Raw genomic sequence first — 15,788 nt, forward strand, 5'->3', positions numbered from 1 at the left:
TTGAGCAGAGGTGATGTATTCACCAGCGCCGATTTTTAACAGATTGAACACAGTCTGAAAGAAATTGGTGGTGGTTTGAGATGTGGTTGTCTGCTGTGTTGTCTGCTTGCTCTCGCTTGCTGTGCCGTCTGTGCTGTGTGCTATCCATACTCATTTGTGGGCAGGAGGAAGAAGATCAGAAAGGCAGTAAGGGGGCACTGCTGGAATTCACTGAATCATGAATTTATTTAGTAACACATGCCAAACATCCTATTCACATTAAGGAATATTAAAGAAAGTAGAACTGTATTTGAATCCAAATACTTACTACTCCAACAAATTGCCTTCCACAACCCCCCTCTGTTAACCCCCCCCCCCAACCCCCCCAACCCCCTCCCCCCACGCTCCACTGGGTGATAACAGATTGCATCCTTTGAGGAAGAACAGCATGCATCAAAGGACACTACATGAACCGAGGCCCTTCAGTTAAAACTACAATATTATTGCAGAAAACATGTGCTTGGGCTCCTTAGTAGCATACAAGTGCTCACCAATAAATATAAAAAAAAACATTTTCACATAGGTGGTATTTAATTCACAAACCTGTATGCTACAATATAGGAAAATATTAAGAAAATACTGTACATAAAGTTTCCTCATAATATCCTTTTGGCACAATGCTAGGTACTGTAGGTTGTCCTTATTGGTATGTGTCTGTCATACAATGACTTGTCATAAATTCTTATATATATTTATTGATATTGGTACTGTATCTCTTACAACAATCACAACTACATTTACAGGGCATGTACATCTGACCATCAGCATTGGGCAAGTCTAAGTTCAGTCTCAAGCAAGTCATATAAAATAATGCTCATTACGAATGGAGATAAGGGAATCCACTCCACTCTAATGGGCCAAATGAACTTGAATCTGAGACAAGGCAAAAGAAACTGCAAAAAAAAAAAGAAATAAAATAAAAAATCAAGTGTTCCATCAGATTTAGCTAAACATCACTGAGGCATAAAGACAGATAAGAAATCAAACAAGAAAGTTAATTAGTTGTCTTTTGCATGGCCCATGAGTATAAGGTAGGCTTCTCCACACCATGCATCTCATCCTATCTACTCCACATCCCACAAAGCAGGAAGTGATGGGAAGTTCTGTGATTGAAACCCCTCATGGGGGGCGGGATGTCACAGTGATTGGATAAGCAGAAAGATACAAATTTCCTTTCTTTTTGCTGTGCCTTTTCATCCCTGTGATTCTTTCAAATTGTTGCGGACACAAACTAAGACGCCCACATTGTGATATGCGCGTCCATTGCCGTTGTGCCACCCCCCCTAGGATGTCCAGCAATAAACCTTCCAATGCAAGCTGGTGAATTTCCCATCCTGTCCTACAATGATGGCTTATAGTCAAGAACTACAGGTTGACGTCTTTGTTATATCTGGAGTTCGGATTGAGTGACAAATACCGCATGGAGACCATATTAAGAGAACAGGTGAAATTCTCTCTAGTATTTCTCTGTAGTATTGCACGTGGATAAGGCAAAATAAATGATTCAGTTGATGGCAAAGATACTGTATGCACAGGCTGATAGCAGCGTGCCCCAGTACTCCTCTTGATGCAGTCATAAGGTCTAGCAGTAGGCTAGGATCTGGCGAGTACTACATGTGGTGAGAAGCAAGAGACTGACTAACTCAACGGAGACCCCCAGAACCTGGTAGTGCACATCATTTCGTATTGCTCAGAGTTTTTACAAGTCAGAATATCGTTTGGTTGGGTTCGTGGGGTTTGTTGATTTCAGAAGATTAGTGTACATGCATACACATAAATACTGAAATACGTAAATTGCGATTAAAATTAAGATAGAATTGGATGTGTCCAGAACTGTTAATGTATTACACACATCCTTTCCTTGATTCCAAAATACTGATTAAAAGATAAAAAATAGATAATTGATAGAAGACTTTATGTCTTGTGAGAGAAATGGCTCAATAAGGATGTTTGGGAGATAAAGGACACTAAGAATAAACATAGAACAATCAAGAATCTCAAATGAATACTGAGTAAATATAAATTATTTATATAAATGTAAAATATTTCCTATATTTAGTATTATACAATAGGCTATGACAAACAATTATATAGTGATAATATAATATTCAAAATATCATCAGAAATGTATTTTTAGGAGGCCTGTTAAATCATATTTGTACATTAGAAAGAAAATGGTATGCATCAGCTGGAGCTTAGTTTTGTGGATTTTATTGAATCATCTATTTAGGAATACCGATCAATGTTTCTAAATACATGAAATTTGGTCAGGTTTAATCCTGATGTGTCTGTGGAACTCCCATGGGATCAGCAAACTGTACTGTATATCGGCAGCTCCTCAGCAAGAGATCAGTGATCTGTGAGAAATCTTCAAGTTTGAGATGTGCATACCAGGAAAAAAAAACATGGTCTAAAGTGCATACTGTAATCCAAATTTCCATCTCTGACATCTTGCATAGCAAGTGTTACAATATGTTGAGTTTACATACAAATTACAGAGCCTCTGTATCCATGAGCTAAAAACAGTAATAAAAACGTCTACCAGAACCCTCCATGTTCGGCACTTAGCTTGGGTTTTAAAAAATTACTTGTGTATGTGAAATGTAATACTATGACCTTAGTATGGTATGGTGTAAGTTTAAAAATCTGCAACTAAAATCCTGCCTCATTGAAGAGTAATGGTGCCCTCTTGAGGTGATAATGACCATTGCAGAGACACAAGCGTTTGGCTTCACAATTCCGTAATCAACAACTTTCTGCTTCTGATCTCAGTGCAGAGCCATGATGAGGGACAAACCCTCACTTGATTACAACTTGACAATGACAACTTGATTATTGATTATTGAGTATTAGGACAGTGTCCTTTTGTGGTTTAGCCTGTTCTGTTAAGAACGTTTGAAAGGAAACCCACAATTTCACTACATTCATCATCGCCAGATGGCAGATGTGGGAGCCTGATGCATGGTTCCTAATTGTAATGCATCTGCATTTTAGAGGGCATCAGAATGAATCAACAGAACATCAACAGAAATCTCCTCTGACACAGTCAGCAGGAGCACTATGTCAGTATTTCCCTTTTTTGTGGTTGTTTGGCTAGTTTAAATGACCCCGTCCACAACTCGGGTAGCAAAACGAAAAAACCATAAAAGTGGGCTATTCTATGGAGTGATCCACAATTTATATACAGATTGGACAGCTTCAATGTAATCTCTACGCACACAGATGTCAGGGGGGATATTTGTCTTCTTGGTTTCCCAAATCAAATACAGAACAGAAATCAGTAAAATAGTGTTTATGATGCTTGGTTTTGTTTAGGATTCCTTAAAGATGTAGGTTTCATTACCAGTGTGTCCACAGCACGGAGTAACTCCGTGCATTCTGAGAGAGATTTAAGCTTTGCCAAAGCATGCAATGGAAGGGGCCAACTTAGAAATCACATGAGGTAGAGGACCGCTTCCATCCAGTCTGCCTCCCCCGTCTCCCCGGGGCCACGCCTGCCTGGAGCCCACCGCCATCATGTGAAGTTGTGCCTGTTATCGAAGCTCCGGAAGGCGGCTGGCTTGGCCAGCTTTCTCATAGACAAGCTGTCAGTTTTCCCCTCGGGCCGAGCCCCCGACTTGCTCCTTTGGAAGGGGTTCCTGGAGGAGGAGGCGGTGGTGGAGGAGGAGGAGGAGGTGGCGCCGCCGTGGCCCCGCTCCATCCTCTCGCTGATGGAGAAGCTCTTGCGAGCGTAGGCGCTGGCGGAGTGGGAGTCCTCGGACGAGGAGCAGCTGTTGGCTCTCTCGAGCCGGGAGAGCGGCGAGCAGTAGGGCCCGAGAGCCATGCCGAGGTCCGCCCCTCCTCCTCCTCCTCCTCCGCCGCCGCCGCCGCCCGCCCTCCAAGAGGCTCGGCTGGACTCGCCCAGCATCTCGCCCGGGTCCTCGGGGTCGGACTCGGCGTGGCTGAGCTCGGCCTCGCGCTCCGGGTGCGCCGAGCTCACGTCCTGGGGCTTGTCGAAGGTGAAGGACCCGCCCGGGGACTCGGAGCGCTCGGGCATGGGGAAGGCGGCGGAGACGCAGCGCGTGTCGATGCAGTCCGTGATGCTGGTGTACTCGGCCGCCTTGACCGGCACGTTCAGGCCGCCGTAGTACGGCCGCGACGAGAACATCATGCTGTGCGACTTGACCAGCGCCGGCTCGTCCGGGAACAGGCCGCCGGCCGCCGACAGGTAGCGGCTGCTCTTGGAGCGCTCCAGCAGGCCGGCCGAGGGAGGGGGCGACGGGTCCAGGTCCCAGGGCGGCAGGCTGTCGGCGAGCAGCAGCTGCGCCGAGCACAGCGAGAGATCGGCCGCCGCGCTGTCCTCGTACATCGCCGTGGCGTCCGACGGTCGCTCGCCGGCCCCGGACCGCCCGCCGTAGTCCCGCCCCCCGGAGAGGACCGCCTCCATGATCTCGGAGTGCAAGGAGGACTCCCGGGCCAGAGGGGGCGCCATCCTGACGGGCTCCAGGAAGCTCTCGGAAGGGCCGGCCTCCTCGGACGCCGACACGTAGATGTCGATGCAGGACGAGGGCCGGTGGTGCTGCGACACGGACAGCGTGTTGACGGGGACGGGCTTGGCGTCCTTGGCGTTGGCGCCCGACGCCACCGACTGGGAGCTGTTGGCGCGGTGGAGGCTCAGCGAGCGCTCCTTGAAGAAGCTCTCCGCCCTCTCGGCCGCGCCGCCCACCCTGGCCCCGCCCACGTAGAAGGAGTGGCTGCGGGCGCGCGGCGGCAGGCTGGTGGGCGAGGTGGGCGAGACGGACTCCTCGCCGCCCTGCTCCAGCGACGACTCGGGCGGGCGGTACGAGGCGCCGCCCTCCTGGCTGTTGAAGCTGCTCTGGCGCAGGATGTAGTTGGCGTCGGTGCAGTCGGAGGAGGTCCGCGAGCGCGAGCGCACCTTGGTGACCTCGCCCCGGTCCAGGCCCGTCACGCGCTCCAGCGTCAGGGCGATGCGGCCGATCATCTCCTCCATCTGGGCCAGGCGGACGTCCACCGTCTGCAGGGAGGCCTTCATGAAGTGCTCCCGCTCGTTCACCTCCTCCAGGCGCATGGCCATGTTCTCCACCCTGAGCACCAACACACGGACATGGAGAATGCAGTCAGAGAGGGTTACAGCGGAGCGAGAGGCGCAAACGCTCAACCATTTCTGCGTTCTTTTTTTTGCAAAGGAGAGGGGGGTGAAATCCCCCTTTAAGCAGAACTAGAAAGTGACGTTACATTTTAACTGAACTGCTTGCCAATCTGACAGAGATCGATATCTCACTACGACGTCTTTGCGGCACGCCTCTTTAAGCAGACAGGAACTGTTCGAATTTTTGCTTCCATAGAGATGCATTATGTTGCTCTATCTTGTCAGTAATGAAGGATCTTTCATACAGTCACCTAATGTAGGCTGGGGTGCTGACCAATGCAATCTAATTTCAGGAGTGGTATGAGGAAATACATTATATATCATCTATATTATACAGTATATATTATGCAATATTACATAACATTGTATAAGCCAAATTGATACTTGAACATTATATACTGTAAGCGGAGTTCATGCTGGCCTGGTATGTATGAGCATTGAATTAACGTGGAAGTCGCCATCCTATGGTCAGCGAGAATGCTGGGATGGGATGCATGAAAATAATGGGAGAGCACAAGACAAGTGAACTCCTCTATCCTCACTCTGGGGATCGGGATCAGAAGAAAAGGTCATTTAATTAATTACTATTAGTACTACCTAGAGTACCCAGCGTCTGCAAAACACTAATCCTATGCTGGAAGATCCCACTCCATGTTCCAGTGTGTAAGGAGATGTTAGACTTGGGTGTGTTTGGGATAAGGATGCGTATGTGCTTAGTGTGTTGTGCTGCTGTGTTCCCGACCTTTCTGATGTTACCCGGATCCTCTCGTCGTTGGAGGAGTTGAAGCGGTCGTCTTTCTCCCGGAAGTACTCCTCAATGCACTGCTCCTCAAAGTCATGCAAGTTCTTCAGTTCGTCCTCAGTGATGAAGAGCTCTGTGGTTTTGGAGATAAACACAAACACTCAGAACGCTTGAAATGATTCTGGAAAACAGAAGCATCTATCTGTATCCTGGGCATGCTGCTCATGTGTGGACATGCTGCGTATGAAATAACGCGACTGAAGAGAAGCATTGACCTAGTGGAGCCATGTCCTTGAATCAGTATGGTTACATGCAGATTAGTGAAGAACCAGATTTAATTTGCTTTATTCAAATGAGGTATTTTGATCTCAAACTAAGTAGAAGTGCTTGTGTGTGTGTGTGTGTGTGTGTGTGTGTGTGTGTGTGTGTGTGTGTGTGTGTGTGTGTGTGTGTGTGTGTGTGTGTGTGTGTGTGTGTGTGTGTGTGGGGGGGGGGGGGGGGGGGGTGGGATGTCAGTATTCCTGTTAGACTCTGTCTCTGACGGCCAAGAACAAGAAGCCAGTCCAACGCAGTGTTGCCAGATTCTTTTTATATCGTTCAGCGGGGGGAAATAAGCTGTAGGCGGGTAAAATAACATTTTGAGTTCAATGGTTCTCTATGACAAAAACGTCATTGGGCGTTTTGTTTTTGCTGAAGACGGCGGGGTGATTGGGCGGAAATCAGTCAACCCAGTCTGGCAACACTGGTCCAACGCAGGAAGAGCGAGTAGCTGATGACTCACTGAGGCCGTAGTCTCGCTCGTCGTCGTCCCGTTTGCGCCAGCGGCAGCACAGGTGCTTGAGGACCATGGTGAAGTGGCTGAAGATGATGAGGGGCGGCGGGAGCACGGGCCGCTCGTGGAACGTCATGATCAGCTGGTAGCGCTGGAACTTCCACACCTGATTGGAGATGGACTTCACTTCGAAGAACGTATTGCTACGATCACAAAGTGTTATGGGAGGAATTATTACCATAGCCAACTTAAAAGAGTAAAGGAAATAAAAGTGCTACGTTCACAGTTTGACTACCAGACCACAAATGACCTTAAATGACACGCAGAACATATTTATTTTCACTAAACAGTGACTTTATCTTTCTTAAAGGAATGTTCCAGAGCAAACTCAACCTAGGGTCTATCTTCAGAATCTAATAGGTTCAAAATGTTGTTTGAGAGCACAATTAACGTAAATTGGTGGAGTTTATAGCAAGACGGTAGTTTGCATTAACACCAAATTGTTTTACAGTGAAAGCGAACAGGGCATACACTCACGTCAAAAACAAACTATTTTACACCACTGCCAATGTTCAAGATATAATGACACAGTGGCAGCATGGTGAAGTTGTCTACAGACAAATCATATTGTAAGCATTGTAAGTGTTTTGAAAGGTTATACAACTGTTATTTTAAGGCTTAACTACCGGTAGTAGATTAACATGATATACTGTATATATATATATATATATATATATATATATATATATATATATATATATATATATATATATACACAGTATATCATGTTAATCAACTACCGGTAGTTAAGCCTTAAAATAACAGTTTTATAACAGTGTGTAACAGTATACACAGTATATGCTGTATATTATTATGTGAATGCAATGCGCTTCTGTAGATTTTCCCTTTCTCAGAATACATTTGCTTCCCTTCAAGGTATTGGATTTTTCCTCAATGTCTTCATTGTAAGATTACATTAACTTACCAAAGGATTCTTTTTTTTAAAAGCTCTTTTTAGTCAACTTTACCAGGGGTGGCAATAATTCTGGAGGGTACTGTAGATGTTTACCAAAACGTAAGAATTATGAAACTTTCATAAAAATGCCTGATAAAGAGCAACAAGGTGTAACTGCACAGTGGAAATCAAGCGGTATGAGATAAATGGCCTACTTGAACACGGCTATGAGCAGGTTGACCAGCAAGATGTTGGCCACGAGCAGGTAGCAGGCCATGATGGCTGGGACGATCCAGGCCCCAGTCTTACAGGGAGGGTGCACAATCACCCCGTCGTCTGTGGTCACATTCTGCCCACATGGAGCTGGAGTAACAGAGTAGAGACAACAGTGAGGCCTTGAGTTTAACAGCACACATGCACACCCACATTCTCTCTCTCTCTCTCTCTCTCTCTCTCTCTCTCTCTCTCTCTCTCACACACACACACACATACACACACACTAACGCCAAGGCCCACACACCCTTTTACACACCATGCACACACACAGAAGGCAGTAAGGGTTGAATGCTATAATGGAGAGCTTATGTGTGCTGAAATGCATTCCAAATATATACAAAAAAATATATTCATTCATGTTGGTCGCTTGCATACCCAATATATTTAAACATGTCCTAAATGTTTAAAATATATTGCCACTCATGTGTGCTGTTGTCTTGCAGAGGATGGTTGTGCAATAGTTTCGAATGCACTGGTTCATAACACGTTTTTTCCATTTGGGATGGTTCAGTTGCTGTAGGAGAGGACATTGGATAAAATTGGGTTTGAGTTTTATTCAGGAATATGGCCCATTCATAATTTTCAGAGAAACACATCACACCCAGAAGCCCAAAGGAAGAGAACTGAAATATCTGAACTGGCTTTTTTTTTTGTTTAAACAAAATCTATATATACTAATAATTCACATTATTAGCTTTATTGTTATCGTCATTTGGATTCCACAATTTTTGCCTGAATTGCCTGAATTTCCCTTAGTAAATCTGTTCGAAAACTCTGACAACTGAACCACGTGAAAAAACATTGGAGCGGATGAGGGGATGGAGTGTTGATGCGGACGAGACAGCTCTCGCGGCTCCTGCACGTGTGTTCTCACAGCACCTCTGATGGAACATCAGGGATGTTGCTGTTTATGTGATTGTAAACACACAAACACACACAGAGTGCGACGCGTGCGCACGCGCGTGCATGTGTGTGTGTGTTTGGTTATTTGTTTGTTTGTTTGCTTTGTTTCAAATCATGTTTACAGTCGGCTGAGCAATGGGTGGGAGATGTGTTGATGTTGCTGTGCCATTCCTGGGGTGCCGGTGAGAGTGGCGATAATGAGGGGGGTGTAGTGTGGGGGGGGTGCAGACGTGGGGTGGGGGGTGGGGTTGGGTTGGGGGGGGTTGGGGGGTGCAGCAGAGCTTCCATGACATGGGTTCTCTGCGTGAATAAACATGACTGGTCTACAGACACATGCATAGAGTCCGCGTCATGTGAGCGCTCAGCTCCTCAGGGGGAGAGAGAGAGAGAGAGAGAGAGAGAGAGAGAGAGAGAGAAGAGAGAGAGAGAGAGAGAGAGGGAGAGAGATGGAGAGAGAGAGGGAGAGAGAGAGAGAGAGGATGTGTGAGAGTCAGTCACTCATAGATTCTCTACTCAGGCACAAGGCACAAGGCACAAGGCACAAGGCACGGGCAGGGGGGGCAGGGGGGGGCAGGGGGATGTGAAGCTCGGATTCATGAGCATGACTTGAGTGAGACTGGGATGGTGCTGGTGGGAACTCTTTTATTAATAATTCATTCAGCTTGTGTCTTTTTTTTTTATTGGCTAGAGTCTTATATGTATATATATATATATGTATATATTGTATATATGAGATGGACCATTGTGACGCCAGGTTCCATGAGTTCGAAAGTAATTTTCGACCAGCCAGAGTTTGTCTTTCAGCCTGTGCTGTAGCTTCCTACTATGCAATGAATCTGAAACAAAGAATCACAGTGTTATTTCAGCTCTCTTGTCTTTGGGCCATCCATCTCGCACACAAGCACACAACATACACACACACACACACATACATAACATACACACACACACACACACACACACACACACATGCAGAGCACAAACACATACTGTACACACTAGATCAAGTGACAGTATGTTCATACGTGACTGAAGTATAAGGATTAAATGCCGGTTTATGCACTTAAGTATGCCATTTTGATTGATACCGGAGACGGTCTAAGGGTGTTTTGCAACTTTGCGAAGTTGGTGTGCATGCATGAGATACACTACTATTTAAACTCATCCTGGTGACAAAAACAATGAGCTATATAATGCACTAGCTCCTCTCATTAAAAATAATCTTAAAGTGGATTTAAAAATTCTAATTGAACAGCGACCCGAGAACTGAGAAAATGTGTGTAATACTGATGGTAGGTTTCTGGATGCAAAAGCTCAAGGTCTCAGCCACATACTGTAGTTCCTAAAGTAACTCCTAAGACTCAGACTCAGAGCAGTGATGATTCACACGTCGTCTTCTTTAGTCTCTCTGGCACTTTGACCTTTGACCTCTGTGCTATTCACAGTGTGCCTCCTCAGGATGGCCAGATACAGGATATACCCACTAGGGTCTGTGTGGGAGAACAACACACACACTCTAGAGACGCAAGGGGGAAAATAGACTGTTCCACACCTTGATCCAAACTAGGACACAGAGCGGCGGAGAAGAGAATGTGTGTGTGTGTGTGTGTGTGTGTGTGTGTGTGTGTGTGTGTGTGTGTGTGTGTGTGTGTGTGTGTGTGTGTGTGTGTGTGTGTGTGTGTGTGTGTGTGATGGTATGTGCTGCTTCTCCACATGTGAAGTTCCTAACGGAAAAATAAAGTTCTTTGAATTGAATTGAAGTAGGAGCAAAGGAGCGCTGGTGCTAGCCAGCTCTGCGGATGACTGCACAAAGAGTTTAGCGTAACCCGAGCAACCTGTTCTAAATGTTCTGGAACATCGTGTCGTGGGATAAACACGCAGCACAATCAGCCCACTTGAGCTCTGCTAGAGTCAACCATACTGTATGTCTACAACCATATCTCTCTCTGTGGTCCAGCAGGTGAAGTGGCGTTCTTACGGTCGATCTGGTCGGCAAACACCTCCCCGTAGATCATCCAGTAGGGCATGAAGAAGATGTTGCGGGCCAGCATCCATGATGGATCCTCGTTTGGGTTCAGAATGGCCTGTCTGGCCACTCCAAAGCTCATCAGCACCACCAGCATGATGATCACAAAGTACATCATGTCAATCATCTGGAACAGGGGCCAATGGTAATGGGGGAAAGAGGCACACAGTGGACAGAATGAGATACAGCGAATGACTAGAGTGATCTAGAGTAACATCTATCTAGAGTGATTTAGAGTAACATCTATCTAGAGTGATCTAGAGTAACATCTATCTAGAGTGATCTAGAGTAATATCGATGCTCAAATCTCAGTGGATATTTCTAACAAAAACGAATATAGGTGTACTGTATTTTTGAAAAGAAAACTGTATAATGATTAATCTTAAACATGAATATGACTGTGCAGGAAACTGAAAACAATAGAATGTCTTAAACACTGAGTTAATAGTGTAGAAGCGGGTGCACATCTGAATATTTAAAAAAGTAGGTGCTGGACTCAAAAAGCAACAGTAAAAAGGACAGAAAAGTCCGCACACTAAAGCTCCAATATTCTTTTTTCTTTTTATTCACCACATGTGACGTTTCGGGACACACTGCCCTTCCTCAGACATTAAACACTGAGCAGACATTGACAGAAGCTAACGGAGGTCAGTGTCTCTCACCATCTTGCCGATCATCATGACGTACGGCCCCAGGTACTTGTTGACGCCGAAGATGTCCAGCAGGCGTATGTACCAGTAGATGATGTTGACGCAGTAGATGACGCGGCCGTAGCTCATGAGCGGCGGGTCCTGCAGGCGCAGCACCATGCCGATGGAGAAGATGAGGATGGCCATGAGGTCCGTGATGTTCCAGTACTCCTGCAGCCACACCTTCACCTTCTGCAGCAGCTTCCCCGGCTCAGACATCAGAATCTGACCCACACACACACACACACACACACACACACAAAGTCAGATGGCACAGGCACCAATACATTCCTCTTCATCATTCATACTCCTCTCCACTTACTGTACATTTGATTTGATTTGATTTGATTTATTTAACCAACTCAGATTTAAAATAAAAGAACATGATACAGATCATAGACCGCACCATCTCTTTCAACAAGAATGTCAGGATTACACAAAAAAGCCCTGAGGCTTATTTCCATTGTGGTCTCACAAAAAAGCACTCGTTCATATTTAGCAGACACTCTGGACTGAAGATGCTCGTTGGACTGTAAGGGCATACAGTACATAGTGGTGTTTTCTGTGTCCTCTTCTGTAGATTATGTGTTGTGTTCTTTATGTGTAGAGTGTATTGTACTTTCTATACATACATCAAATGTATTTCAATACTGTGCGAAAAGCGATATATCACGATTTGTAAGTCTAATTTGACAAAAAAAATGATATTGTAAAGAGGACTCCATCATACACATAAAATATACATAAAACAGGTTTGCTTTAGACAGACAATTCAATACACTATACAGTAGAGTTATTCGTATGTCAATAACAAAATATGAATACAAAAAATCAATATTACAGTATATTTTTTAAATGTAATATTGTATTGCCAAATAAAACATTGTGACATTCGATTTTACCAATATTTTCTTCCATGTCTAATACATATAATACACATTTAGTTCTACTTAAAAAAAGATAATAAAAAAAAACGGTTGAAATATGAGATAAGCGCTCTTTTTTGTCCCCATCTCCCATCTTTTCCTCAAACAGCATCAAGCTGCACTGAAGATATTCTCCCCATACAGAGATGCACTCACTGCAATCCTGCCTCAGTGTGGCCAAAAATAAACACATCCCAGCTCAGTTTCTGAGAAATCGTTGTCTTCTACTGTAAGTGACTGTTGCACTTTGTTGCTGAAACTGGAGTAGGCTACTGTACTGCATAATAGCTCTCCAGACATTACTGAGTAACACCAGCAGAGGGCAGCAGTACTCTATTTTTGTGTGCCACCTTAGCCTGTCTGTCTGCAAGAACAGCTGTTGGACTGTACACATGCATAACGCGACCCTCACAAAACACATTTCTGTATTTGCATGTGTGAGCACTTTTCCCCCTCTGCACTGGCCTGCCCAGTCTCTTCCCCACCTCTCTCATCTTCTCGATGCCGTTGGTGAAGATGTAGGCGATGACGATCCATTCCTGCGGGGATGGCCACAGGTCCATCTTGACCAGCACGATGTAGTTGAACAACATCAGGTACCCGACGTAGGCCAGCTGCTCAGACGGACACAGAGAGATGGTCACGGCTCGGAGGAGAATTCATTGTCAATCATTTTGAACGACGACACTCAGGAGTGCCTCTAAATTCCAAGGGTGGACAGTAATTAAGTACATTTACTTGATTACTGCCCTTGAGTGTGATTTTTGAGTATATCTATACGTCACTTGAGTATTAATATTTTTGGAAACGTATGACTTTTACTCAACTACATTTAAAATATGAGCATGAGGTAGCCTACTGTACTCATTAACCTACTTTTGACCACATTTGAAGTGATTATTTAAATTCAATAATGCAATAAAGACCATCTTGAGGTTCATTTTGTTTTAGTTCAATTTGAACTTGTCTGTGGTAATGATGGCGACAGCAGATTCTTCATCAGAGCATCCTCCATGTAGCCTGAGAGAACTCTGGAACCGGAGGAAACTGTTAGTGACTGAGATTTGAGAAGTGGTCTGGTGTTAACCAGGCTATCCTCTATGGTCATTGTGATGTTGAAATGAAATTAGACAATCACCTGACATACATCACATAGCTAGGTCTTCAGCTTACATCATTAAACAAAAAATAGTCTACTCATAATTGAGATATCTGGTTTTGTATTCGGCAGTGAAAATGGTTTAGATTTGCGAACAGAGAATGAATAACATTTGACAAGGGGTATCTATACTTTCACTTAAATAAAGGAATTGTGTACTTTGTCCAACTCTGTTTAATACACAGGAGTCAATCTTGTATTTAGAAAAAGAATATGGAGGACTGCACAGATGCTTGAACATTGTGCAAGGACAATGTCTGATGGCTATAAATGAAATCAGACAGTGTATGTATAAAAAAAGAGTTATCACAAGATCGCTCTTGAGAGCCGCTTTGAAAGCTCGCACTCTAAAACTGAAAAGGGGGTGCTCGTTTTCCACTATCAGCTGCAGTACACTATGTTCTTATATTCATGAGACTGATAAAAAGCGATAAAGGGCTCGAAATAAAACACCCCGTGCGGAACACTCACCTCGCTTTCGGCTGAGTGCGTGATAAGAGTGCAATCAAACCATTGCGCTTATTTTGTTTGCTAAATGGAGGGCCCCATTTCGCTGCCTTTGCATAAGTTTTCATGTTGACAGGTGAAAATACTCCCCCCTCTCCAACTCTCCAGGGCCTCTGCAGCAGCTTACGCTTTATGAGATTAGTAGTTTGTTTGTGCACTTCAAATCATAACTTTCATTTTAAACTGAAGGCAACGGTGCTGTGCCTGTAATGCGTTTGTTTTCCCACAGATATAGGAGTGCATTTCTAAAATTCAGGATTAGAAAACAAGCACACACATCTATGGAGTCATACAGGACGGATTGTATTGACTCATTACTTTATGGCTTTACAGGATTGTGCTTTTCATATTGTTTGTCATAAATGGAAAAGAACACATTTTTTTAATCATATTGATCTAGGGAGCAGGGCGCTTGTAACAGGTGACTGGCACACACCGTGTGGAACCAGAATTTAACGATGGGGGCGTTGTAGAACTCGTAGATCTTGCGGCCCAGCGGGATGAGCCTGTAGCGACTCTGGACCTCCTCCACGTCCTTCTTCCTCGACGCCTCGGAGCTCACCTTCCCCAGCATGGCCTGTGCAGGAGACAACGCACACACACACGGAGACGGGAAATCAATCCCCACACACACACCACGGCATCCACAGGCACACACGCGCTATATACTGTACTGTTACGTGGATGCTGCGACAATGAGGGGGATGGATGCGGCATGTCTGCATGACCATGTCTTTGGTGAGGTGGAGGGAAGTCTTTGGGTCGTGGAAGGATGAGTGTGTTTGTGTTTCTGACGGACAGAATGTAGGGAAGAGAGAGGGAAGAGAGAGAGAGAGAGAGAGAGAGAGAGAGAGAGAGAGAGAGAGAGGTGGATGCCAGTTGTAGTGATTAGACACCTGCTACATCCAAGAGAGAAGGGGAGTAATCCATGACTGTATAACACATCACAGCACCATGGCACTCTCTTGGATCATGGGAACATTGTATTGCAATGTTGACGCTTTGCTGCCATTAAGAAACGCGGGTTTCAACCTCAATCGTCCCTGGGGAACCGTGCCTGCACCACTTTGAATCTTAGCCATCTGCACAGCACTGCGTTTGGAATTAACTCTTCCCTATCTCACCCTGCGTTGGAATGAACTCTTCCCTATCTCACCCTGCGGGGAGAGAAAATGTCTGCCTGCCTGTGCATACACTCGGAACAACCTGATTCTTCCCCCACTTTCAGGAATGGCCTGATTCCGGAGACACAGACACACACACACACACACACCCTGATTACTCAGACTCATCGACTCCATTAAGGAAGCTCAGTGTGCTGAGCTAAGCATGGCACTTGTTTCTGGTGTGCGCTCGTCTCAACTGGGAGTCTCTCTCTCTGTGTGTGTGTGTGTGTATGCAAAGACACAGCTTCAAGGCAGGGGAGGCATGAGAGCGTGTTGGGTGAATGCAGAACATTGCCTTCGCTGTCTTGCTCCACGCTGATTTGATGTCCCTGATATCTTATCCCTCAAAATGATTTCGCTCTGAGTCATTCAAATGTTGTTTTGTTATCAAATTCAAAGGTGATTACCCTTCTGTCCTAAAGGAAAAAAAACCAAGGATGCTCAGCTGCTGATGAACTCAGTGAGAGAGTGAGAGAGTA

General features: G+C 45.2%; 1 protein-coding gene across 1 annotated transcript; it reads right to left on the minus strand.

The window, feature by feature from the left end:
- Positions 1-714: 714 nt before the first annotated feature.
- Positions 715-14,751, minus strand: trpm3 (transient receptor potential cation channel, subfamily M, member 3). Its single transcript, XM_062542462.1, has 8 exons — positions 14,580-14,751; positions 12,963-13,091; positions 11,525-11,776; positions 10,815-10,989; positions 7,873-8,020; positions 6,712-6,905; positions 5,931-6,063; positions 715-5,123 (listed from the first exon to the last, which is right to left on the minus strand). The coding sequence occupies exons 1-8, from the start codon at positions 14,715-14,717 to the stop codon at positions 3,554-3,556; spliced, it is 2,739 nt and encodes a 912-aa protein (XP_062398446.1). The 5' UTR covers positions 14,718-14,751; the 3' UTR covers positions 715-3,553.
- Between the last annotated feature and the right edge of the window lie 1,037 nt (positions 14,752-15,788).

Source organism: Sardina pilchardus, chromosome 8 (genome assembly GCF_963854185.1).
Source record: "Sardina pilchardus chromosome 8, fSarPil1.1, whole genome shotgun sequence".
Lineage (NCBI taxonomy): Eukaryota > Metazoa > Chordata > Actinopteri > Clupeiformes > Clupeidae > Sardina > Sardina pilchardus.

Excerpts from the sequence above, each read along its gene's own strand:
- trpm3 (XM_062542462.1), bottom strand. The coding sequence starts at position 14,717 with ATGCTGGGGAAGGTGAGCTCCGAGGCGTCGAGGAAGAAGGACGTGGAG. Across the intron at positions 10,990-11,524 it reads TCATGATGATCGGCAAGATG|ATGATTGACATGATGTACTT; the intron begins GTGAGAGACACT and ends CCCCTGTTCCAG. Across the intron at positions 8,021-10,814 it reads GTTTGCCGACCAGATCGACC|CTCCATGTGGGCAGAATGTG; the intron begins GTAAGAACGCCA and ends CTGTTACTCCAG.